The 26,072-nt window shown below is 44.9% G+C and overlaps 1 protein-coding gene across 5 annotated transcripts in view; it reads left to right on the top strand.

The window, feature by feature from the left end:
• PTPRU (protein tyrosine phosphatase receptor type U) overlaps positions 1–26,072 on the top strand; it is a 359,555-nt gene that overhangs the window by 129,629 nt on the left and 203,854 nt on the right. For all 5 annotated transcript variants that reach the window (XM_035119522.2, XM_035119521.2, XM_060275729.1 and 2 more), the window contains one exon: positions 8,463–8,591. In XM_035119522.2, coding sequence (XP_034975413.2) covers positions 8,463–8,591 — 129 coding nt within the window. The remainder of the gene's footprint in view (positions 1–8,462; positions 8,592–26,072) is intronic.

Raw genomic sequence — 26,072 nt, 5'->3', positions numbered from 1 at the left:
TTTCTGCATTTTTTTTTATTGTTTCCCTTCCATTGAAAATAACTGCCTAACAAAATGTTGCAGTGTGGAGTGCTCCTTTTCAGCCTTTCAGCCAGCCACTCCCTTTCCCCAGCATGCAACAGGAGGTTAGAAATACAGTGGTACCTCAGGTTAAAGACGCTTCAGGTTACAGGCGCTTCAGGTTACAGACTCCGCTAACCCAGAAATAGTACCTCGGGTTAATAACTTTGCTTCAGGATGAGAACAGAAATTGTGTGGCGGTGGTGTGGCGACAGTGGGAGGCCCCATTAGCTAAAGTGGTACCTCAGGCTAAGAACAGTTTCAGGTTAAGAGCGGACCTCTGGAACGAATTAAGTTCTTAACCTGAGGTACCACTGTAAAGGGGAAAGGGGCGGCACACCCATTTTTGGCTCTGGCCCCACCCATTGATGGTTTTAACTCCACCAATTTATGGCCTGAGCCTCACCCCCCAACAGATTATCCCTGAGGGAATGTGGCCCTTATTTTAGGATTGGAGCAGGAATCCAAGTGAGGTCTGCCTTCATGATTCTATGGCTTAGTCTGTGGAACAGAATAATTCTAATTTTAGGGGGTTGGAAACCTGAACTGCTGGCTCTGCTGTGTCAAATATCCAGTCCTCTGTTTCACTTCCCATAGCCAGCCACCCCCACCCCCAAAAGTGCTTTTACTGGCTTTGAAATGAATTGTGGCAGCTTCCCCCAACACACACACAACCCCAGCCATTGTATTAATAGCCCTAGCTCTATTAGAATAAGTTGTGAAATGACAAATGGCCTGGCATTTGAGATGACTGCATCGTACTGTTTGTTTGAACTTGCTTGGCTTCTTTATCCCAAATCGCTTGAGAGGTGGAAATAAATATTCTCGGTTTTGCATCAAGCAAGCAAATGACTTGCGGCATAGGGGTGAATGAAGGAGGAAGAGAGGGAGCTGCTTCCTAGGGGAATGAATGGTTATCCATTCCAAGAATGTGAAACGAGGAATCTATCCTTCTATATTTTGCCAAGCTGCATGGAGAGGGAGAGGTGGCTTTTGCATGCCATTCTCTTCAGCAGGTGTGGAAGAAATAAAATTTGAGTTCCTACTTGCTAAAGTTGGTATTTATGTATGTGTGGAATGGAATAGAATGAAGGAGCAGGGGCTCAGAGACACTATTCCTGTTGCAGCAATTCCATATCCTGCCCTTAAGCTTTGTTCCCCTACTGACTGTAGCAAGATCTCTTAACTGCCATTGGGGATGGAAGCTAAGCCTCATGAGGAATGGTTGAGGGAATTTGGTATGATTAGCCTGGAGAAGAGAAGACTGAGTGGTGATAGGATAGCCATCCATTCTGCCTTACTTCCAGCTGTTCCTTCTTGCAAGCCATTTTAGGGCATAAGAGGACTTTGCATTGATATGTGTGTTTTCAAAATAGCTGCCTGACGCACAGAACAACAGAAGCCAATAAGTAATTAATAGACTGTTGGCTGGAACATACCCAGTTGCCTGTGCCATCCTCTCCGCAGGGCTAGGTTGCTTTGATTGGGGCCGTCTGGAGCAAAGTCACAGCTCCCAGCTCTGCAGACTTGGCAGAAGGACAGAACTGAACGTTGAATACATTGCTGGGTCAGCTGTTCTTGGAGTCTGTATGTCAAGAGTCTAGTAAAGAAGAATAGCACCAGCTGGCCTCACCTTTGTGTTACCTTTGCTCAAGAAAGCAGCTCCCAGTATGTTTCTAAGCCCTAAATGGCCACGGCCCAGTATACTTGAAGGAGCGTCTCCACCCCCATCGTTCAGCCTGGACACTGAGGTCTAGCACCGAGGGCCTTCTGGCAGTTCCCTCACTGTGAGAAGTGAGGTGACAGGGAACCAGGCAGAGGGCCTTCTTGGTAGTGGCACCTGCCCTGTGGCACGCCCTCCTATCAGATGTCAAGGAAATAAACAACTACCTGTATCTGACTTTTGGAAGACATCTGAAGGCAACCCTGTTTAGGGAAGTTTTTAATGTTTGATGTTTTGTTGTGTTTTTAATATTCTGTTGGGAGCCTCCCATTGTGATTGGGGAAACCCAGTCAGATGGGAGGGGTATAACAAACAAACAAACAAAGTATTCAGAAGGTGACCTCTAGATCGGGGTGCTTCTAGAGAACAGACCCCAGAAAGAGATGGTATCAGAAATTGACCTTGGAAACACACCTCAATGCTCTTCCTTCTTCAGAATTTTGATCACCAGAAAGAACAGACCATCCTCAAACTTTGAGGACACCAGCTCCAAACCCAGCACACTCTACAGTTGCTTCCCCATGGCTGCAGACAAATGTTTCTAGAGCAAGTGGCTTCCCTTTTAGAGTGAAAGCCTAATTCATTGTGAGGATGGAGCCAACAGCCTGAAGGAAGCCCAAACCCTATTTAAGGCTTAGTCTGTGTATGCAGCTTGCTGGAGCAACATGAGAGTTCTCTTTGCATGTGGGTTGGGCATCATGAGGGGTGGCCCCCTTTCCTGACCCATCCTGGAAGCTGACGCTTTGTTGTACCTTGGAATTTGACTCTTTGCTGGCCTGCCTTTGAGGAATTTGATTCTGGCCTGGCCTACCTCTGCTCAGCAGATCCTGCATATTTAGGGTTGCCAGACTCAATAGAGCAGGCATCCCCAAACTGCGGCCCTCCAGATGTTTTGGCCTACAACTCCCATGATCCTTAACTAACAGGACCAGTGGTTGGGGAAGATGGGAATTGTAGTCCAAAACATCTGGAGGGCCGAAGTTTGGGGATGCCTGCAATAGAGGACAGGACTTCTGTGCCTTTAATTGTCCTGCTCTCTTTTGAGTCTGGAAACCTTAAAGAGAAACCAGCAGACCCTTTGCTTGGAAATTAAACAAAGGGTCTGCTGGTTTCTCTTTAAGGTTTCCAGACTCAAAAGAGAGCAGGGCAATTAAAGGCACAGAAGTCCTATCCTCTATCGATTCCAGGGCTGGCTCGCCCATTGATTCTAGTGGCGCGGGGCGCTGGGGCGCTGAGGGGCACCCTAGCAAGTGGGGGAGCTGCGTGGCGGCCTCCCTTTTCCCTCCGCCAGCCGCACCGCTCAGGGGAGAGCAGTGAGGTAAGCAGGTGGAGCAGGGGCACTAGGACCCTGTTCCGCTCTGCAGCGCCCACCTTCCGGTGCTTGTCGCTTGCCGCTGCTGCTGGTCCGGCACCGCTCCAGCTCCGGCTTTGCCTTGGGCCAGCTGGAAGTGCGCGTAGAAGGCGGCCAGCTGCGCGTCCGGCTCAGCTCCGACTTCGGCTCCTGCCGGCGCCGCAGTAGAACCACACGAGCGAGATGCCCCGCGCCGGCAGCGAGGCTAGTGCCTCGCCCAGCAGCTCAGCTAGTTCCGCGGTGGCGGCAGCGCAAGGCGGCAAAGATATCCCCGCCGAGCCCCATGCAGCTCCCGCCACCAGAGGCGGCAGCAGTGGCGCTCGACCTGCGCGCTCTGTGCAAGGCCAGGACTGGAGAGGACTGGGACTGGAGAGGTAAGAACCCAAAGGAAGCTGGAAGGACTGGGGGGCGGGCGCCGGAGGGATCTTCGCATCAGGGTGCCGGGTATGCTTTAGATGGCCCTGATTAAGTCTGGCAACCCTATGCATATTGACTTGATCAGTATTTTGCTCCACGGATCCAGCTGGGACAGGCGTGGGCCTAGAACCCTTTCCCTAGCAGCGACCGCTGCCTGAAACAGAACAGCTGGCCAGGGCTGAAGGGAGTTCCACAACATATTGTGAGCGACTAATTCCCCACTGATGCTCTTAATTATTTCTGGAAATAACACGGAAATAAGTGCTAAGCATGCAGTATTGTAGCTTTACATGGCTTTTCTGTTAGGTGAAAGTTCGAATATCGCACATAAACTAACAGGTAGGGCAGCACTGGGGAAATAGAATAACCCGCCATGTGAATGCAGCCTAGGACCAAACAACCCAGATAGAGAACTGCCCTCTTTTAAGGTTGGGACATCCAATTCTTGATTTCTTGCTGCCAGTGTGGTGTAGTGGTTAAGAGTGGTAGACTCATAATCTGGTGAACAGGGGTTTGTGTCTCCTCTCCTCCACATGCAGCTGCTGGGTGACCTTGAGCTAGTCACACTTCTTTGAAGTCTCTCAGCCTCACTCACCTCACAGAGTGTTTGTTGTGGGGGAGGAAGGGAAAGGAGAATGTTAGCCGCTTTGGGTAGTGATAAAGTGGGATATCAATTCCAAACTCCTCCTCCTCCTCACTGCAAAGCTGCATCAGGGCTGGAAAGCAGCCTACTAATTGCCTCATGGAGATATTGAACTGGTGGTATGTCTTTTAAAAACTCCAGTGGAGGACCTTGGGGGAGCAGAGCTGACCGGTGTGACTTGGGGATGGGAAGGCAGAAAGATATTGTTAAACAAGTAACGAAATAATAAATAGGTTCTGCCTGGACCTCTCAGGGGCCATTTGCCTTTTCTCATTCTGCTTGTTCAGAGCTTTCTTAATATGCCTGCTCCCGTTGGCTCAGGGGGGCAGCATTAATTATTGCTGAAGCACTGCCCTGCTTGTAATCTGTGGCTTTAATGGAACAATAGGTCAGCACTCAACAAGCTGGGCTGTGCCAGTTAACAGGACGGACACACACACACACACACACACACACACACACACACACACACACACACACACTACATTGAACCCCAGAGCCTTCAAGGCTTGGCATCCTGAGGTCTTAGGCAATAGAATATGGAGTGTGTATGTGTGTGTGTGTGTGTGTGTGTGTGTGCGCGCACACACACACACACACACACACACACACACACTATGATCACTGTATGGAACAGCATAGCCCGGCTGCTCATCTCTGACAGCTTGTGTGAAGAGGGCTTTGATGGATTTGGGAATGACTTTATTCTGCAAGGCTGAGGCTGAGCCATAAAGCCTTCCACCTTGCCGATTGCTATAGGTATTATCCCCCTCCTTAAAAAAAAAATTGCAGACATTTCTTTATTGGTGATGTTCTTAAATGCATTTTTAAAAATCCTCTTGCAAGGAAGCTCCCCGTTGCAGTGAGCAGCACTCGGCAGCACCTCATGATAAGGGGGATCTTTTCTGATTTTATGCTTTACATTTTCTATGAAAATCCCAACAGCAATTACCCATGCCAGATATCCTTGAGATTCACAGCCAATCAGAGCAGATCAGTCTTCCCCAACCTGCTACCCTCCAGTTGTCTTGGGCTACAGCTGCCACCTTACCTGATGGTTGACCACAGTGGGAGGGTCTGATGTGAGTTGTAGCCCAACAATAAAAACCTGCAGGGTGCATGGAGTAGATAGACCAAAGGTAGCTTCCTAGGTCTAGTAGCCGTTGATAGCCTCCATGAAGTTGTATGCTCTATTTGAAAACTAGTGGCCATCAACACACCTTTTCGCACCTCCTTCCTCCAATTTGAGTATGAGAGCTCCCAGATATGCACCCTCTCAAAACATGCTCTGATTTACTGAAATGCATTATAAAATGACCACCATCACCTCTGGGAGGGGTGCGGAGATAACATTAGGCTTCCATGCAGAGATATAAGCGCACATTCTCAAACACTGAAAAGCTCATTACAAATTTAAAGCTATGTATCGATGCTTAGTAGTGGCCCCCTAGCCTCATTTCACCAAAGTGCTAGAATACAGCAACATTGTCTGCTCTTAGCTCGTTTTGTTTTGGGTTTGGTCCAGCTCTCTAGGTGAGTCAGATCAAAAAAATGCTCTCAAATAAGCCACCTCGTCTGTGTTGCCTGAGCAGCCTGGGGCAGGGGATGGGGAGGTGAGAATCGGGAAGGCAGTCTGTAATGTTCTGTAGAGATGACACATTCTGGAATAAAGTACAGTCCCCTAAAATATGAGACATCTGTCAGCCCTACCTTCATCCATTAAAGACTCTGTATCCCTTTTAACAAGACCTTTGGGTGGGTGGTGCTTTCAGCCCATTATATGTCGTCCTGTCCTGTAAAATTCTCCAGATGGAGCACCATTGAAATGATCCTAGTAGAAGTGAGACCAGTCACATGCATGCATTTCAGTGGCTGGCTAGCTTGTTGATTGTTGTCGTTTAGCCGTTTATAGGTGTGAGCTATCGGTTGGGGCAGGGAAGGGAAATGTGCTTTAAAACAACAATGCCTGCCTGCTAATATTGTGTGCTGCTTTGCATGATGCAAAACCATCCAATTACAAAGTGGTTGAGGCAGCATTGCTGCATAGTGATGTAGCAAAAAAGTGGATCTGGCTGGCAGAAGTGGAGAACTGCACAGTCCTCTGTGGAAACTTAAGTCCTGCTAGTTCCATTTGCACGCGGTGCTTAGCCAAAGCATGGCTAAGCATGCATGAGTTAGCAGGCAAGTATTCACAGCAAAAAATCACCACTTCTTTGCTCTTCCCCTGGTCAGCCTGCTGCTGTGCTGTCTGGATCTAAGCTGTGTTTTGAGTTAGCTATATGTGTGAACCTGGCCTTGTGATTTCTCACATGCTACATGGGAGGTAACCTAAGGCCACAGCCACACTATAAAGCCTTTCCCCTTTCAGCAGACATAGCTTGCACCCAAAGAATCCTGGGATCTGTTGTAGTGTGTTAAAGGTACTGAGAGTTGTTAGACCACTGTTTCTCTCATGGAGCTCTGTGAGGGGAATAGGAATCTCCTAAAGCAGGCATAGGCAAGCTCGGCCCTCCAGATGTTTTGGGACTACAATTCCTATCATCCCTGACCACTGGTCCTGTTAGCTAGGGATGGTGGGAGTTGTAGTCCCAAAACATCTGGAGGGTTGAGTTTGCCTATGCCTGTCCTAAAGACTCCCCACACGCTTAAAACAATGGCAGTTCCCAGGACTCAACTGAGCCTTGGGCTTGCTGATCAGAAGGTCAGCGGTTCGAATCCCCACGACGGGGTCAGCTCCCTTTGTTCGGTTCCAGCTCCTGCCAACCTAGCAGTTCAAAAGCATGTCAAAGTGCAAATAGATAAATAGGTACCACTCCAGCAGGAAGGTAAATGGCGTTTCCATGCGCTGCTCTGGTTTCGCCAGAAGCGGCTTAGTCATGCTGGCCACATGACCCGGAAAAACTGTCTGCGGACAAACGTCGGCTCCCTCGGCCAGTAAATGAGCGCCCCAACCCCAGAGTCGTTTGTGACTGGACTTAACTGTCAGGGGTCCTTTACCTTTACCTTTATGAGTGTTAAAGTGGCACCATAGTGCTTTAAATATACTATGCAGGTAAGGCCCAAGAGCAAACATTTTCTGTAGCTTGTGGTTTATACCCTGTTTCTCATATTTTAAGGCATCCCCATAAAATAAGCCATAGCAGGATTTTTAAGCATTCAAGGAATATAAGCCATACCCCGAAAATAAGACATAGTGATAGGAGCAGCAGCAATGCCGGCCGCGGCAGGAGGAGGAGGAAAAAAATAAGACATCCCTTGAAAATAAGCCATAGTGTGTTTTTTTGAGGGAAAAATAAATATAAGACGTGTCTTATAATATGAGAAACACGGTACCTAACCATGCTTTGGCTTAGTGTTATGGGGGAGCTGGGCTACTATGTTCAGTAGTCTCCTCTGCTTCCCCCCACCCTACATCTTTGTGGCCCTACAATAGTATACCCACCCCTTTAATCAGTGCTTAGCCGTGCTGAATTCTGATTTGATTTTAAATATCTTGATGAGTCTAGAACCTGCTGGGACTCCTGGAGTTTTTACGAGTTTCATACTAGCAGGGGAAACTTAAATTTGGGGAAACGGGGTGGGAGAACATTAGCAAATTCTCTTTTGTCCAAGTTGTTATTTTCTGTTCTGTCAGTGGTGCCAGGTGAGGTGGCTTTGCTAATTGAAGTGATAGAAGAAGTTGGGATGAGCCATGCAAGGAAATAACTATGAAGCGCTGGCATCACACTGAGATGACCTTAATTTGCATGCTGATGGCTCTGACACTCCACTGCCACTGCCGCCTCCCCATGTATTAAAGGCAACAGTTCACCACATTAGAACATAAGGGGCTTGCTGGATCAGGTCAAAGGCCCATTTAGTCCCGCATCCTGTTTTCATAGTGGCAACCCAGATGCCTTTGGGAAGCCCAAAAGCTGGGAGTGTGTGCAACAGCACTCTTCCCATTTGTAGTTCCTTACAACCGGTATTCAGAGCCACACAGCTTACGACAGTAGATCTCAAGTGGAGACTGGGCAGCCATCTGTTGGCGGTGCTCTAAATCTGGATTTCCTGCATTGAGCTAGATGACCTACAAGTTCTCCTTCAGCTCTTTGAAACGAGAGCTGTAAGGCAGGATGGATTTCAACGGTGGAAATACCTATCGATTGTGTCCTTTGTGTGCTTTCTCTGATGTTTTCTGTGTCCTCTTAAGATTTGTTTTGTGTCTCTCTTTCTGGGAAAATACGCTGTCCTTCATCCCGATGTTTCTTTTTATCTCTATCCCACAGCTGGCTGTACTTTCGAAGAAGACGGGGACTTAAACCAGTGTGAGTATAGCCAAGGTGTTGAGGATGACTTTGACTGGGAGCTGACCCGGAGCTACCTCATGCCCCACCTGACATCTGATCTTCCTCATGGTGAGTGGAAACAAGGAAGAGTCTTGTGTGGCATTTTATAGACTAAGAAATGCATTTGGTACCAGCTTCCATGAACCATAGTCCATTTGTTCAGTTGCATGAGATGGCCAACTAAATTTGTATGTGTGAACATCAACATTATTATTACTTATACCCTGCCTATTTGATTGGGTCGCTCCAGCTACTCTGGGCGGCTTTCAAGAGAAAATAAAAACACAGTGAAATGTATATATACATACATTACACACCTGAATATAAAGGGAAGAAGAGGGAAAGTATTATTTTACAAAGTGAGGTAAAGGGATTTGCCAATAAGTACAAATAGGTCTATCACAGCAAACAAACACATAGGAAGATGCCTTATTCTGAGTCAGGTTCTGTTGGCAGTTGTTTTCTAAAATATCTGAAGGGCACTGGGGTGGGGAAGACTGAATCATAACCTGGTTAGAAGGAACAGGTCTTATGCTCTATTCTAATATACATATATAGTTTTTGACAAGCATCTGGAGCAATTTGCTGCAGCATTAAAGTTTGCAGATGATGTAAAGATACGAGAGATTGGTGATGAATAATGAAGAGGACTTGGCAGTCATGTGCAAAGCTCCATGGATTGCTTGGTAAGCTCAGATAGTTCCAACAATACATGCATTAAGGTTTGAAAAACACCAAGGTCATACATCTAGGAATGACAGTGCAGGTAATTTCTGGGGGTGAATGGAAACTGTGTCTTAAAAAGCAGAGCTGCTCTGGAAGCGACTTAATGGTCATCAGGATTTGACCTTTACACAGTTGGGTATTTTAACATCACACCAAGCAATTATTCTCCCCAGCTAGCAATTAGTTTTTCCTCTACATGAAATGCCTTGTTCTATTCCATAATGGCTGTATTTGGAGAATAACCTTTGTAGTCTTCTGTGATGTTAAGGAGCAAAGTATGTTGTCATATACATGGCTGGGTCAGATTTTTGTCCATCTAGCCTAACATGGTCTACTTTTCTCATCTACATTTTCAGACGTTCTACAGCAAGCATCCCCAAACTGCGGCCCTCCAGATGTTTTAGCCTACAACTCCCACAATCCCTAGCTAACAGGACCAGTGGTCGGGGAAGATGAGAATTGTAGTCCAAAACATCTGGAGGGCCAAAGTTTGGGGATGCCTGTTCTACAGGGACTTAGAGAGAAGTTGGATCTTTAAGTGAATCTGTTCAGCCAGACTTAAGGGATGGACAGGCTTATTTTGGGTGGTGATGCTCCTTTGGTCATATAAGTCTTGACCATTAATTGCAGCATGGACATTTGTAGCTAGTTTTTCAAATGATTTACAAGGCATCTCTTTATTGAAATTGTACAGTAAAATATGGGAAATGGTCTTCACAGAGAATCTAATCCAACAACCTCATATGAGTAAAGGCCAAAAGAAGAAATATGTATTCTCAGCAGACTTAATGAATGCAGCACATAGTTAGACCAGCGTTTCTCAACCGCTGTTCCGTGGCACACTAGTGTGCCGCGAGACGCTGGCTGGTGTGCCGCGACGTGCGGCAACGAGAAGGGCGATTTGCATTGTCACATGCCTGGCGGCCGCCAATAAACACCACTACCCCGCCAGAAAGGAAGCCGGCCGGGTCACGACGCGGGGCGAGCGCAGCTCTCAACAGCCACCACCTTGGCCTCGGACGTGAGAGGCGGCCGGTGGGTGCTGCTGCTGCTGTTTGTCTCGCTCTCGCTGCTCTTGCTGGCAGCGCCCGGGGCTTGATCGGCACGAGGCCGTGGGCCGACAAGCAGAACAGCCTCCGGAGGGCAGCCAGCAGCGTCTACGAGGGAGTGAGCGGCCTCTTCGGCGAGGAGCACGTGCTGGCAGAGAAATCAGCGGCTTGTGAAGCCTTATTACAGGAGATTGCAACCAACACAGCAATTGGCAAGTGTTTCTTACAGTCATAATTCACTGAGATTTAGGACTTACCCCACAAACTAAACTGGGCTCTCTCTCTCTCTCTCTCTCTCTCTCTCTCTATATATATATATATATATATTAGTCAATATAGGCACAGAGTTAAATTTTTGTAACTTTTTTAATGGTGGTGTGCCTCGTGATTTTTTTCATGGAACAAGTGTGCCTTGGCCCAAAAAAGGTTGAGAAACACTGAGTTAGACTATGGAACTCACTCCCACAAGAGGCAGTGAACACCACCAACCTAGATGTCTTTAAGAGAGGATTAGGCAAATTCATGGAGGTGAGGGCTATTGATGGTGAGTAGCCATGATGGTTATGATCTGCCCCCATGGCTAGAGGTAGTAATAATTCTGAAAACCAGTTGCTGGAAACCATAGGAGGGGAGAAAGTGCTCTTGTGCCCAAGTCCTGTTTGCAGGTTTCCCATGTGTATCTGGTTGGCCACTGTGAGAATGGGATGCTGGACTGGATGGATCATTGAGCTGGTCTGGCAGGCTCTCCTTATGTTCTTAGGTTCTTACAACTGATGGAGTTTTGTAATGTACCCGTGCTGGAAGTCTTGAAGAACTTATGGATTGTGTAGTACTGTATTAAATTTGAATAGTATCTGTGAACTTAACTCTCTTCTCTAATATTGAATAATTACGTGTCTCAGTGAGAAACAATCTGCAGTTTATTGTTGCAATGGTTTGCCTTCATTGTTATTTTATTTTCTGACCCTGGCAGTGTTGCTTAAATGTTACCTTATTTATTAATAGTCTTTATATGCTGCTCTCATCCCTAAATCCATCCACTTGAATTGGGCCCGAAAGCATACCTGACAGCCCAGAACAGCTGACATAAGCCAGACTGAGTTTCTTGCATTGAGTCGAGGGTTGGACTGGATGACCTATAAGGGACTTTCCTACTCTAAAATTCTGTGCTTCTTATGTGTGTGTTCCCATCTCCCAAGATCTATAAGGAGATGGTGAGCTGCTTTCTGCATCGATTTATCTTCAGGAGTGGTCCCATGTAGAGAGTGTGCTAGCCATCAGTCTTGAGGGTTAACGAAAGCATATATCAGCATAGTGGAATAGCACACTAAACAACACAACGGAAATGTTGAGTACACTGTGCTCACTGCCATTGTCATGTGGATTTGGCACTCACGAGCTATTGTGGGGGAAAGCAAAATGACAGCCCAAAGTAAGCAAATGAGTAATTTTCAGCAAAGGGGCTCCAGTCATTGTGCGATGGATGGTTTCCATAGCTGTAAATCCAGCAGCCTTATACTTTCTCCATTATTTTTGTGAGATAAGACATCTGACCCAAGAAATGGAACCAAGGACAGCCGAGGATGATAAATTGCATCTCCAGTGATATACCTTTATCACTGTAGAAGGCTTTTAACCTGCCTTTTATCTGGGGGGTTCAGACCATGCTAAATGTGCCATTTACAGAAACTTCTGCTCATCCATAGCTGCTAAGTGCCTGTCTAGATACAAAGGTTTTGCTTTCACCGAAGAAGCGGTATTAGGCGATACATAAATGACAACAAATGGGTGATGTCACCAATCTGCATTTTACAGAAAGTCCGCATTGCAGGATTTTCTCGCTTTTGATTAGCCATGGGTGGCTTCCCTCCCAAGCTTAATTTGGAATTTGCTCGGCCATTAAGAGCATCACTGGAAAACTCTTGCATGGGGGCGGGACACACATGCACGCGCACACACATACACACACAAAACTTTTCTACCATTCTCTAAATGGACTTAATGGACTTGCAATGTTGGCATCCGAGTTGGAATTGTTGGGCAGCTGCTGAGGCCTATACCCTTGCAGGGAGCCCAGTGCCAGCCCTCCAGCTCTGCTGCTACAACCCTTCAGGGTTGCAGCCTGTGAACCTGCCCCTCTCCAAGTGTGTGAGCAGCAACAGGGGCAAATAGAAGGGAGAGCAGCAGCAGCAGCCTCTGCTTATCTTGCCCTCTCATTTTGGATGGTGTCATATCCTTTGCCTCAGGGTCCCTGTGTTGACCCGTGGAGGACTCTTGATTCAGATGATCCCTCGGCCACCCCAGTCAAGAGGGAATCCCTGGCTGCACCTTCTACACTGCTTTGGCCTAAAGTTGTGACTTTCCTGTCCGTTTGAAGAGGACTTTCCTGTGGGCTTTCTTGTTCCACAACCACACGGAAGCATGAAACTGCACAATAGCGTACAAGCCCTTTAAAGATGGACTGCAGCTCTCCCAAGGGCGTGGAACCACTTTAAGTGAGCCCCCCTGCCAGCGTTCTTAAGCCCTGATATGAGTCTAGTCCCTGATCTAGACAGTCAGAGATACTGCTTTTGAATACCGGTTGCTTGAAACTGCCAGAGGGGTCCTGTGCTTGGGTCTTGTTTGTGGGCTTATCACAGGCATCTAATTGGCCCCTGTGAGAATAGGATGCTGGACCAGAGGGCCATTGGCTTCCTATGTCCCTTTCCTCCCTATTTCAGCCAGCAGGGTTCACTGGGAGCTGTCCAAGGTGCTGATTGGTAATGATTATGGCTTCCCATGATGGTGAGAGCCCCAGTCCAATAAGATAGGTGGCAGTGTGGCTAGGGTACAGAGAGACAGGGTAAGTGAATGGGTATCGGCTGCAGTGATGAGGAGGCGATGAGGCTGTCCAGGCAATCTTGCCCAACTCCCCTTGTAACACTGGCATTGGCAAGGCTGCTTGAAGGTTACTTTATTTAATAACAGCCTTGATATGCCTCTCAGTATCACTGCTCTCTGGGCAGCTTACATTAAAATAGCAATATTTAGGAAACAACTAAAAGAGAATATTAATTGCTGGATTAAAGTAAGAATCAGCCTAGTATTTATTTATTTTTTAGCGACAGTGTAAAACATCATAGAAAAAGCACCCAGCACCAGTAAAAATATACAGTCCATCTAACATTCAGTGAATTGAGAAGTTCTCACTTTAAAGGTCTGTGAGACTTAAAGCAGATCTTTAACATCATTTAATGCATTAGCCGTATGGCCTAAGCACAAGTAAGACAGGCAACTGTCGCACAACAATAAAACTACAACAAATACAATTAGAACATTAAATATAAAATCCAAGTAAATGCAACTGGTTGGGTGAAGGCGAAAGGAATGCGTGTTGGGTAAAAATATAATGGGAATTTACATAGGTCTAGGGCCTGGCTGGTTGGCCAGGAAAGTGGCCCTGAGTTTAAGGGCCTGTAAAATATAGATAGCTACGTCACGTGAAACCAAGGGGTTGGCGTCCACCAGTAAAAACTTCATACGATCGATGTCTCGTAAGATGGTCGTTGGGATTGAAAGGAGAAGTCTGGATCTTACAGGGTCATATAGGGAACAGTAAAAGAAAAAGTGTATATAGTCTTCTATCATTCCCTCATTGCATGGGCAGAGTCGGAGGTTCGGTGGTATGTTGGAAAAAGCGCCGTGTAAGAATGCTGTAGGTATGGCGTGGAATCGGGCTAGTGTGAAAGCCCTTCTTAGCTTGGGGTTTGTTAAATCACACAAATAGTGGGCCAGAGATCTAACTGCCTTCACGTGGGGAAGCCACGTGGAGATTTTAGCTGCCTTAGATTGTGCTAGGTCGAAAGCTTCATCCCTAGTTAAGATCCAGCTATGAATTTTGTTGTTATCCCATGAAGCTTTAGCTCAGATTCCTGTGTTGCAAGGGGTTGGACTAGATAACCCTTGGGGTCCCTTCCAACTCTTAAGATTCTATGATTACCCTCCAAGAGCTACAATTTTTGGAGCAGTTTAATAATTATCCCCTCTTCCCAAGCAACTCTAGGAATTGTAGCTTTGTAGCTGATGGGAGCTGTAGTCCAGCAACATCATTCAAATAAAGATATTTTAAGAGACAAGGCAGTATCCTCCCCACCACAAAACACGCCAAATCCCTTGCAGTGAAAAGGATGCTTGATTTGTAATGCATCCAAGCATTGCCAGTGGGGCAGATTTCACATTCAAAGCTGGGTAATTACCAACCTTGGGCAACATAAGTGCTTGAAAATGTTGAGATGAACTGGTTACAACACCTGCTTCCTAGCTTAGCCCAGCAGCAGAACAGTGCTTCCTCTGCTTCTTTCCGAGGCTGCCAACCTGATGCTTCTGCAAGTCAGCTGACTTGTGGTACATCAAAGGATGCTTCAGCAAAGCATCCGCCCACGTGCCTACTTGAGAACAAGGGAACAGGAAGCAACTCCCCAAGCATTCAATAGGTTCAGATTCATTCGTTTCTACCGGTAGTCATTGGACCATTACAAAACAGAATTTATGAAAGTGCAAGGCAACATAGCAGATACAGACATTACGGTAGCTTGGACACAAACTACAACACAAACAAATTCAGAATGCTGAGTTTCCTTGGCAGATCGTAACTTGCCCCTTAAAAAAATAAATAAAAGGAGATTATTACCCGTAACAAATATGAAAATGATTAAAATGAAATAAAATAAGTTATGTAAGTTTAAAAATAAATTATGTAAAACCAGAATAAACTAAAAATTCAGATGCTCCCTGGCAAAACACAGCATTTTATCACTGAGCATTAAATATGAATTCATATCTATTATCCAGCTGGGTCCCAAATGAATATAAAATGAACCTCAATACACATGTCAGATTGCAGATATTCAGAAGTGTCATGTCAGAGGCCCAGTGGTAATGTAACTTCACTTGTGAACGCCTCCTCAGAAACTCCATGTCTAGGTTTCTGTCTAGGCTGGGACTTTGCTTTAGAAACAATGGTTTTTGCTGGCTCTGGGTATCAGTTTGTTCTCTGCCCCTGAGCTCTCCTTCTTAGTTTCAACTCTCAGCTCTGACTCCTGTTTGGTTGCTGTGTACCACTCAGCAATATCTCAGCAAGCAACCACAGTACTCCAAAGTACAGAACCCAAGTGGCCTTATTTTTTCCAAATAAAGTCAACCTCTCATTTTTGTCCCTGAAATCAAAATATTACACAGAGCATGAGCTTGTAAAATAGCTGTTTATCCCCATCTGAATTGTTGACAAGATAATTGTTTTTGGTTCTTCTCCCCCCGCCCCCGAGTTTTAAAGTAATTATGGAATTACCACAGGAATTTGAATTTCACATGCAAAAAATGGCTGATCTTTCTTAAAGAGATGCTGGCAGGATCTCAATATTGGCTTCTAGATGATAATCTAGCACTGCTTATAATGCAAGGCTTGAGTGCCTTGAGATAGTGCCAACTGGAATCATTGCCACAAAATACCTTAAACATATTTTCTCTGTGTTAGTGTCTTAATAACTCTGTAAGCTGGTGGAAAGGGCACTTTGGCTTGAAAAACCAGTAAATAAATACTCCCCCTCCTAATAATTTAAAAAGACAGGTCTGGATTGAAATGACTACAGATTTTGGCTTAAACTGGAATTCCAGACAAAAGGCCACACAACCTAGTTTTGTTAATAAGCTTAGAAATTGAAAAGAGAATGGGAATTCTATCGTTAGCACTTTTCTGGCTCTGGGCTGGAGCCCATAGAAGTAAATATTCTGTCTAGGTGTAACAAGCTTCTGGTTCAGCACCAGATAGTCAGGACCACGGAGAGCTCCTTCCAAAGCAAGCTTCAGATTGTTGTATTGATTTTATTGGCTTATCTTTTTGGAAACCACTTTGAGGTTCTTAAAATATAAATCAAGCGGTGTATAATTTTAAACTAACTAACTAACTAACTAACTAACCAACCAACTAACTAACTAACTCACTCACTCACTCACTCACTCACTCCCTGGCCAGAAATATCACCAGTCTGAAACTTCAGAGATCTGTTGTTAGTCAGGATGGATGATATTCAGCTACACAGACCAATGCTTTGATTCAGTATAGAGCAGCTTTCTACGCTTCTACCTTAAGATTAATTGCCTGTGGATGTTTACACAAATAACTCTGGCACACCTGAACTTCACCTGTGCTTTTTGTATCCTGTACAAAGACAATGAAATAAAGATTTTGGGAAAGCAACCAGATGCCCATTGTAGCCAATGCACATTTTGTGTTCCATTTTGGAGACCATTTCAGATAAAGTTGATCCAGACCTCATGGGTGAAACCTCCTTCCATCTCTTCCTTTTGTGAGTGTTTTTGGTTTGCCATAATATCTCTCTCCTTATGACTCTCCCCTTCTTGGTGGTCATGCTCAGCTGCAATGTCTGCATTTTAGGAGCATTCCATTCCAGGCCACGGAAGCCACCCTCATTTCCCCTCTCAAACTTTGAGAACTGGGGAAGAAAAACAAAACATAAAACCTGGGGTGTTGTGTCATTGAAGATCCTTGGGGTTTTGTTAGCACTTGCTCCATCAGTATCATGCAGCCAGGTTTTCTGTCACTTGGAGAGACCATGAATTTATATGGTTTGCTTTTGGGGTTTATCCTCATTTCCTGCCTCTTGGCTTGTTTGCTGAGAGTGGACAAGGAAGGTTGGAGGCCACTGCTGCAGCTTTATCAGTCCTCCCCAGTCTATCTCAGTCATTAGGTAGATGAATAATATTTCACATTGCTGTGGCCTCTCTCGGGAGCGCTTTGCATCGGAGACTCGTGGTCTTAGATTAAAATGAGTTTTTATTGGATCTCTGCCAATTCCAGAGAGCACTGAATTTATTTGAACAGAGATTGGCTGCTAGCCATCACTCCTACAGCTTCCTTTCACATATTGTTTTATTTTTTCACAGTGTAGGGTGAGAAGGAGGTGCTGTTCGGTTTGTGTTTCCTTCTCTCTCTTCACTTCATAAAGATAATTTCTCTTTCTGACTTTAACTCTTGCTCACTCCATCTCCCCTCTTTACTTTAAAGGGGTGATTTATAAGTGGCTACATTTTCATATGCAGAACATAAAGCAGGCCTTTGTAGTGAAAGAAACCCCTCAGCCCTCAACCCATGTGTATTGCAAATGTTCTTACGGGGAACAGAGAAGTGAAGGGAAAAGTGAGCAGACCGGTTCGGGTCTGATGTAAATGAGATGTTGGACATATGTGAAGCACATTCCAGGACTTCCACACTGCCTATAATTCTAATTAAAGAGCTCCCAATCCATGGGCTGGCTTTGGGATTTCTGGCACGAGCACAACGTAGCCTGGATGGCAGCCATATCATCTGAACTGTACCTCAGTTCTAACTTGTCCCATGTCTTTATATATTTATTTCCCACCTTTCCCCCAGAATCGGGATTCAAAGTAGCTCACAAAAATTAAAACCAATACAGATAAAAGGTTATTGTTAAAAAGTAATTAAACTATCTATGGCATTAAATCAGCGCGCACACAGAGAGAGAGAGACAGTAAAAAGAAATTCCGCAATGTGGCACACTATTCAGGGCCCTTTCCTTAAAAACAGCGAGTTCCCAAAAGCTTGTTGAAATAAAATGGTCTTCACCTGCTCAGAAGGGGACAGCAAGGAAAGGAGCCAGTCTAGACTCTCTAGGATGGAAGTTGCAAAGTTCTGGCAGCATCCACTGAGAAGGCCCTCCCCCGCATCCCCGCCAAATGTGCCTGTGAGGGTGGTGGGCCTGGGAGAAGGACCTCCCCAGAAGAACTCGGAGTCTGGGTAGGATCATATGGGAGAATATGGTCCTTCAGGTAGCCTGGACCTGAGCCATACAATACAGGGCTTTATAGCTCATAACCAGCACCTTGAATTGTGGATGTAATTAGAAGCAGATGTAATTAGGGTATCTTGTATTCACTGTAACTTGTTAAGTCTCAGTGAGATGCTCGGTGCTCTCCAAGCGATGCATTCCTTCTAATATTAAAACCAAACACTTTTGCTCTGTCGTGGAGAACTAGGATACAGAGATGGAAAAATGAGGCATTATTTAGTTAGAAGTCAAAACAAAATTTAAAAAATTCCTTCCAGTAGCACCTTAGAGACCAACTAAGTTTGTCATTTGTCATTGGTATGAGCTTTTGTGTGCATGCACACTTCTTCAGATACACTGAAACAGAAGTCGCCAGACCCTTATATATAGTGAGAGGGTGGGGAGGGGTATTCCTCAGAAGGGTGGTGGGAATGGGTGATTGGCTGATAATAACCCTCTCCACCCCCTCACTATATATAAGGGTCTGGTGACTTCTGTTTCAGTGTATCTGAAGAAGTATGCATGCACACAAAAGCTCATACCAATAACAAACTTAGTTGGTCTCTAAGGTGCTACTGGAAGGAATTTTTTAAATTTTGTTTCGACTACGGCAGACCAACATGGCTACCTACCTGTAATTAGTTAGAAGTGTTTATTATGGCAAACTGACCAAAATCACAGCCACAATAACAATTATTGTTACTTTTTTAAAACAAAAAGCTGACAGCTAACATTCATAGTAGCTCTAAGTGATATCATAGCTGCCAAGTTTTCCCTTTTCTCGCGAGGAAGCCTATTCAGCATAAGGGAAAATCCCTTAAAAAAAGGGATAACTTGGCAGCTATGGTGATATCAACATTTAGATGTCTTGCCACCTTTTCTGTAATCAATGTATTGTCCCGTTCCCCCCCCCCCCGAAGATGCTCAGGGGGGTCTCTAAAGATTGACAAGGAAGCCACCTCATAAGAGGGTGAATTATGTCTTCTCTAGGACCCCTAATAAAAACTACACTAAAAGAACTCATGAGAGTTTGTTTCAATCTCTGAGTCTTGAAAGGGTGCTTACCAAATCTGCTGGCAAAAATAGTTGAAGGTGAAATAATAAAATGGATCAATAATAGCCAAGAGCTTTCTCAACCCTGCTATTTAGCAGGGCGAAGCAACCTCTTTCAGGCACCACCACATGGGTGAGAACAGATGAGGGCAGGAATTTACGTCCAAATGCTGCAGCAGGACTTTTTAAAGTGCTGGCTCAAGTTGCAGTGGAGAGGGCATCATTTGGGTTGTGGTTCAGACAGTAAAATCTCTAGAGCCGTCATTGTCCAAGACCCCTATATTTAGAAACTGGAGAGTGGAAATACAAAGGATGGAGAACTATTATTCCTCATTACTGCTCCACTTTTCCTTAGTAGTCCAGGGATGGGAAACCTAAAGGTGATGCTGTTCTACAGCTCTCATCATCCAACACCTCAGAGGTCCACGTGTTTCCCCGTCCCTACTTTTGGCATTTGATTGTGGCCTCTGTTGGGTACAGTGTACTGGATCCAGGCATTAGGAAAGCACATAGCTAGTAGCTGGTAGTGAATCCAAATGTGCTTTGTGCAACTTAGAAATCACGGAGTAGTTATTTCTATTTAATGGCACCTCCTTTGCGCACATAAGATTGTTTCTTGGATCGCTTCAACATATCTCGATGGCAATAATGAGATTGAATGTGGAGGGTCTGACAACCCCCAAAACTGCAGTGCTTTCAGTAAGCTGTGCACATTCGCATGGGGGTTTCAACAGTCCCCACCCCCACCCCATCCGGCTGCAATTCTCATTCTTTAGTTTTGCAAAATAAAAAATTCTTTAGTGAATTCCGGCTGCAATTCTCATTTTTTAGTGTTGCAATATTTGTCATTTGGCACCACTTTGTTTAAATGATTGTTTCCACTGAACCTTTAAGCTTAATCTCCAGAATCCTGCAACTTGTCCACATTTAACCCTCTGTTGGGTGAGGATTCTGGAGAGGAACGTCAATGCTGCAAACCTGGTTAGCAAATGGTCTACCTTTCATTGCTACGGCGGTGGAGCATCCATCTCCAAGCTCATTTTGCAAGGGCAAGACCATCTGGATTCAGGGCAGCATGTAGAATGAAAACAGCATTACTAGTGCTTGATGGATGGCTTGCAGGCTCCATGTTTTATGCTGCTTGACCCCTTTACATTATGAGGCAGAATCAATGACATGATTCCAGTGTTTCGAGAGAGAAATGTCAGAGCTTTATTGATTCAATACTTTTAATTTTCTGAAGTGACTTGAACCCGAGGGCCACATCTCTCTTCTTTAAAAAACCACCTAACAAAGATCGGTCCTCTCTATCTTCTTCGGTGGTTAGATGCAATTATAGCTTAGATGCCATCACTCCCTGTAAACAAGAACTGGCGCAGTCAGTGCAGACAGAAATGGATCCAAAATGAGACCACTGAGAAACAAGTGGGAGATATCAGAATGCTGGTAGAATCAGCAACGTTTGCAGTGGTACCAATATAAATACAGTACACCTACCCGTCAAGAAAAACAAAACACAGCCCAATAAGGGTTGAACAGGCTTGGTATGAAATGTTACTGGAAAAGATGAAATGGAAAACCGTTTTGGTGGAGCAGATGGAATATCCCGAAGGAGGGCATGGCTGGCTGAGGCCCTGAGGAGGAGCACTCCTGTTAGAATGTGCATCATTTTGTTGCAGATCTCACTTGCTCCAAAGACCTGATTTACCAGAGAATTCAAATAACAATGCTTGTGAGACAGGAAAGAGTGTGTGACTTTGAGACCCTGGGGGATTTTTTTTTATTATTGCTTGATATTCTCTGTGTGTTGACTGTGCCCTAGTAGTCCTGGGGGACATGCCCTTTATGCGTAGCTCTGCTTTGAAGTCATGATAGTCAAGTGCCCACCCACCTGTTAAATTTGAGCCTCTGGGGTGGGGAGATAGGTTTCTGACCCAACCATTGGTTCCCAGCCATTGAGGTAGGCAAATGGAGCTTGGCAAGGAAAGATCAGACATCCCAGTTTGCTTAAGCAGAAACCCTTGAATGAACAGGGTCATCTTACTAGTTGCTACTGAGCCTTGGATCTCATAGGATCAAAATGTTATCCAGCTTTTTGCAATGGCATTATTTTAGCGTACTGGATATAGAATGAGCAAATCTTTCTCTTCCCCCCTAATCCATGTCACCTTCTCATTCCCACTCTCCATATAATCTCATTTCATTCAGTTTCAACATTAATCTGTGAATTTAGAGCCCCCTAAAAATTCATTTCAAAATACATACTTTTTCTCTCAAAAGCAAACTGGTATTTTCTGAGAAGTATAAACTGCTTAGAGCTGTGACTCAACATCTAAAGACAGAGGGAGGCCAGTAGTTAGCAAAATTCTTATCTGCACATGAATCTGGAAGGTGTAGATCAGGTCATTTGGAATAGAAATTCATGATGGTCAAATTCCTCAAGCATTCTAAAATCCTCGGGGCTGTGAATCTATGGAGGACTGTGAAGGAGTTTCCCACTAACCCATATTTTCTCTATTGTAAAATGTTTCTTAAGCACAGCTTTGGAGAGTCTGCCGGAGCTTCCTTGTATCTTTGCTCATCCATCTGTGAATTTTCTTCTTCAGTTGGCAGCTGCAAGACTAGATTCCTAGATAGATAAATGGCCGGGGGGGGGGATGACTTGTCTCTGGAGAGAAAGGCATTAGCTAATTGAGTGACAAGGTGCAGGTGCTGGGTTGTAGGGGGGCAGGCAAAGTTCCTCCCAAGGGCAGAGGGAGAGAGAGAATGAAAGAATCAAAGAGATAGATAGATAGATAGATAGATAGAGAGAGAGATGTCTAAACATGGGGAACTCCATGTAGTACAATCCACCATTGGGGCATTCTATTCTCTGTGGGGCCTTCCACCACGATGCAATTATTTTATCCCCCTCAATATCATGTTTGTATGTATTTTTAGTGGCCAGTAGTTAAATCTAGAAACTCGTAGGATGGAACTTTAAGTTTAGGGAAATAATCGACCGAGGTTACAGCCACACTATGCATTTTAAACACCATTATACCACTTTAAACAGTTGTGACTACCCCTAAAGAAATGTGGGAGCTGCAAGTTTGTTTGACCTCTTCTCTTGTCATAGGGATAAAGAGCTCTGAAACTGCCCTACAGACCCACTTCCTGCCCTACAGACCCACTCGGGTGCTGAGATTGGCAGAGGGTCCAGCACCTTCTTGAAACAAGGGGTTGGATTATCACTTTTAAATACTGGCTGAAAATTCATTTTAACACAGAGTCAGAAAGCTTACTATCATTTCTATTAAAGGACAAACATAATTTTATTTGGTTTTCTGATATTATTCTTAAACTTAGGCAAATAGGCTTTACTGTGGATTCCCTCTTGCCATTTGAGGAATCACACATTTTTGCACTTATTACGCAGAGGCTGCTAGATAATGAATTTCAAAAACTCTATCCTTTTCAGCCCTCTGTATGTTCCCCTGCCTATCTGGGGCTGCAACCCCATCATGGAATGATGCCTAACTACTTGTATGATTTGACCACGCCATCACATCGTAGAGCATTTATGTTGGCCCGCTTAAACGCCTTTGCGTCTTCTTTGTTATTTGGAAGGCTTAAGGGCATCCCCTATCAGAACAGACTCTGCCCCTGTGGCCAAAATGTGCCAGACTCTGTGGACCACATGATTCTGGAATGCCCTCTTTCTAACATCTTCCATGTTGGCCCTTTGATGCCCTTTTTGTGGCTCAGGGCCCCTTCCAATAAACATCACGTGGTCCAGTTCCTGTTGAGGGACGACTCTCCTGTACTCACTAGAATTATGGTGCAATACCTGACCAGGATTTTTGAAATCAAATCCAGTACATCTGGCCTACCGAAAAGAGACACCTGAGGATTCCCTATCCTTCACCCCTTTCCCCCTATTCATTGTGTGTTTTAGAATCATTTTATAAATAGATGGTTTGCATGATTCTATTGTTTTATATATGCCAATAAAGGTGTTGAAGTTGAAGTATGGAACATTTTTGTGTATTAAAGGCAGGGCTGAGAGGGTTGTTTTCTTTTTTTAATGAAAGCTTTTCTTCATTTTTCCTTTGCCAAAGTGAGAACATCCTCTTAAGTTGTTGTGAAAATATCATGTTGTGCATTTGGAGAAACATCATCGTCATTGATTGACTTCCATCCCAACCCCAACCCCCGCCCGCCCCCCAGCACTGTGGACTTGTTTCTTCTCTAGTGGCTCTTCCCTGGCTTACCACAAGGAGCAGCTCCACCAAGATCATTCATGCATCTGCCCAGGACTAGTTTTCATTTGGACTATGGTCCGCAACACATCCTTGCAACTACAGGCTAGGAGTTGGTTGTTGCCTAAGAAACTGCAGTTTGTGCTAACCGTAGTTTAGCCATGCTTTTTTTTTTGTTCTGCGCTATACAAGCAAACCATGGTTTGCCTCTTTTCCTTGTCTTCCCTCGGAAAAACCACAGGATGCTGTACCCAAACAGGCAGAGCAACAAAGGGCATTTGCTTCTTGAGGTGAAGGATAAGATAGTCACCATCCCATTCCACATACAGGTGCCTTCCAGGCTGGCATTTGAACCTTGCTTCAAATGTGGTGGTGGGACCATATGCTGCTCATCTGGGGGCACCAGCCTACAGTAGGGGGTTCAGGGTCAGTGAAGCAACACATGGAACTCTGCCATCCAGCACCTTGGTGCCACTTTGCCCCTTGACCTGAGACAGTAATCTCATGGATAGTAGAGGAAGATGGATTCATCCCCCCCCACCCGAAGCCCTTGACCCCTTGCTTAAGTGTTCCTACTGCTTTCCTTTCCTGATCTTTGCAAAATTCTTGCCTGCCTCATAATTATTGCCCATTTATTTGCAGCAGAATGTTGAAGCATGCAAAGATCAACTTATTCTCATATTAAGCTGTATTCAGTTGTATTATTATTATTATTATTATTATTATTATTATTATTATTATTATTATTATTAAATTGCTGGGAAATATTACATCCAGATCTCACCCATGCATTTTGGTAAAATTAAAAGCTAAAGAATGCTGAACTTCATTCCATCCTTTGTGAACTGTTATATATAAGTTCTTTAGAAATCTGTATCTTCCCAACAAAACCTCCCTGACTCTGGGGTCAGGAAAGCTCCTTACTAGGCTTCTTGGCTTGCATATGCACCATACATTCATGAGTGGCATTGGGGGAGGCAAGCACCCCCCACCCCCAAAAAGGAGCTCACCCCCACCATTGCTGGACTCATTGTTAACATTTATTTTTCCTTCAGAGACCTTAACAGGGGGGACACAGGTCACCCACCTAGAAATACACTTTGCCCCCTTCTGTGCTCCCCTACATTTTTTCTGGTGCTGCCACTGAATACATTTAAAGCACACTTAAAACCCTAAGCATTTAACTTCCATCCTCCCCTTGAGAATAATGGGAACTGTAGTTTACCCACCACAGAGCTACAAATTCTAAGCACCCTTTACAAACTATAGTTCCCAGGGACAATTCATAAACTTTCAAAGTATGGTGGTATGTATTCAACTCTTCTCGTTTCCACTTGGACAGCTATGAAGAATCCTTTTGAGTGAAATCTTTTAAAGCAAGGCAAGCTCTTTAAGACTCTTAAGCAAGCTTTCGAAATTTGTTTTTGCTACATCTGTATCTGTATATATACTCTATATTTTAATGTGCATCCACACCATATCTTGTTATTATGTAAATACTGTTTGACAGCCTGAAGCACATTACTTTTTATGATGACAATTTCTCAAGTCCTTTTTGACTGAAGTATTCTATGTCAGGGAAAATCCCATCAGAATGAAGCACAGGCAAGTACACTTTCTTCATGGGAAAGCTTTGCTAGTTAGCTACTTCAGCTTATCTAAAGGCTAAGGGCATGGGACTCTCCAAGGGTGGGCAGATACTGTATGTGACAGCTCTGCCTAATGGTAGGGCCGGCCCTGCAGCACAACATCCCAAGCCATTGCAGAGAGTTGAACTAGATGACCATTGGGTTTCAGATCCTAATTTGGCAACTACTTGCAGACCATGATTTGGCAAGTACAGTAGTGATAATTTACCCATTGCACAACCAAATATAGATTTGCATTAGGTTATAATGATCCATCATTCCATGCCTGAGTGCTTTGTTTTTAAAGGGACCTTGCAATGAGATATGGCACTACACATGTGATGGGAGGGGCAGCCATTCCCCTTTCGTAATTCAAGTGGCGAGCTCTGCATGAAAGAGCGATGGAGCACACTTGGCCATCTCGCAGGCTCTGGCTTGGCTCCCTTTCTGCAAAGCTTGTCAGTCAGCTCCAAACGCTTGTTCTCCACGCCTGCTATGTGCCCTCACCCCCATTGTCCACTGGCCTTGTCATTGGAACCTGCTGCTCCTCTGGCCCACTTACTCTCAAGCTTTGGTGACATCTCCAGTAGCGCTTGTGAGCTCCCTGTTGCCAGAAACCTGACCCTTTTCAAACTGCTTGCTATGGGAGGGAAGACCTTGCTAATGGGCTCAGTAGAGGATTTTCACAGCAGCACATTCTGTGGCATTGAAAGAGATTTGCTACACAGCAGATTTCTGGCAATGTGCATGAGGGGGAGGGGGGGAAAGAAGCAAATTTTATTTACACAGGGCATGACTCGCACTGGCATTACAATTTGACTGAAGCCTGAGCTTCCTTCACTCCTTCTGTTTTTGTTTCTAAGTGGCTTTGGTGAAATGTCCTAGTTAATTTGCTTTCGTTCGGAGCCCTCTTCTTTCTATCCCCCCCTCAAAAACTAGAGATGGGATCCTCTGCACACATTTCTCCTCTGTTATGAATGGCACTTTTGATACTGCTTTTTGCTGTGGC

Source organism: Zootoca vivipara, chromosome 6 (assembly GCF_963506605.1).
Source record: "Zootoca vivipara chromosome 6, rZooViv1.1, whole genome shotgun sequence".
In the NCBI taxonomy this organism is placed as follows: domain Eukaryota; kingdom Metazoa; phylum Chordata; class Lepidosauria; order Squamata; family Lacertidae; genus Zootoca; species Zootoca vivipara.
The sequence above is the reverse complement of the archived record's forward strand: the minus strand, read 5'-3'. Positions and strand labels throughout refer to the sequence as shown.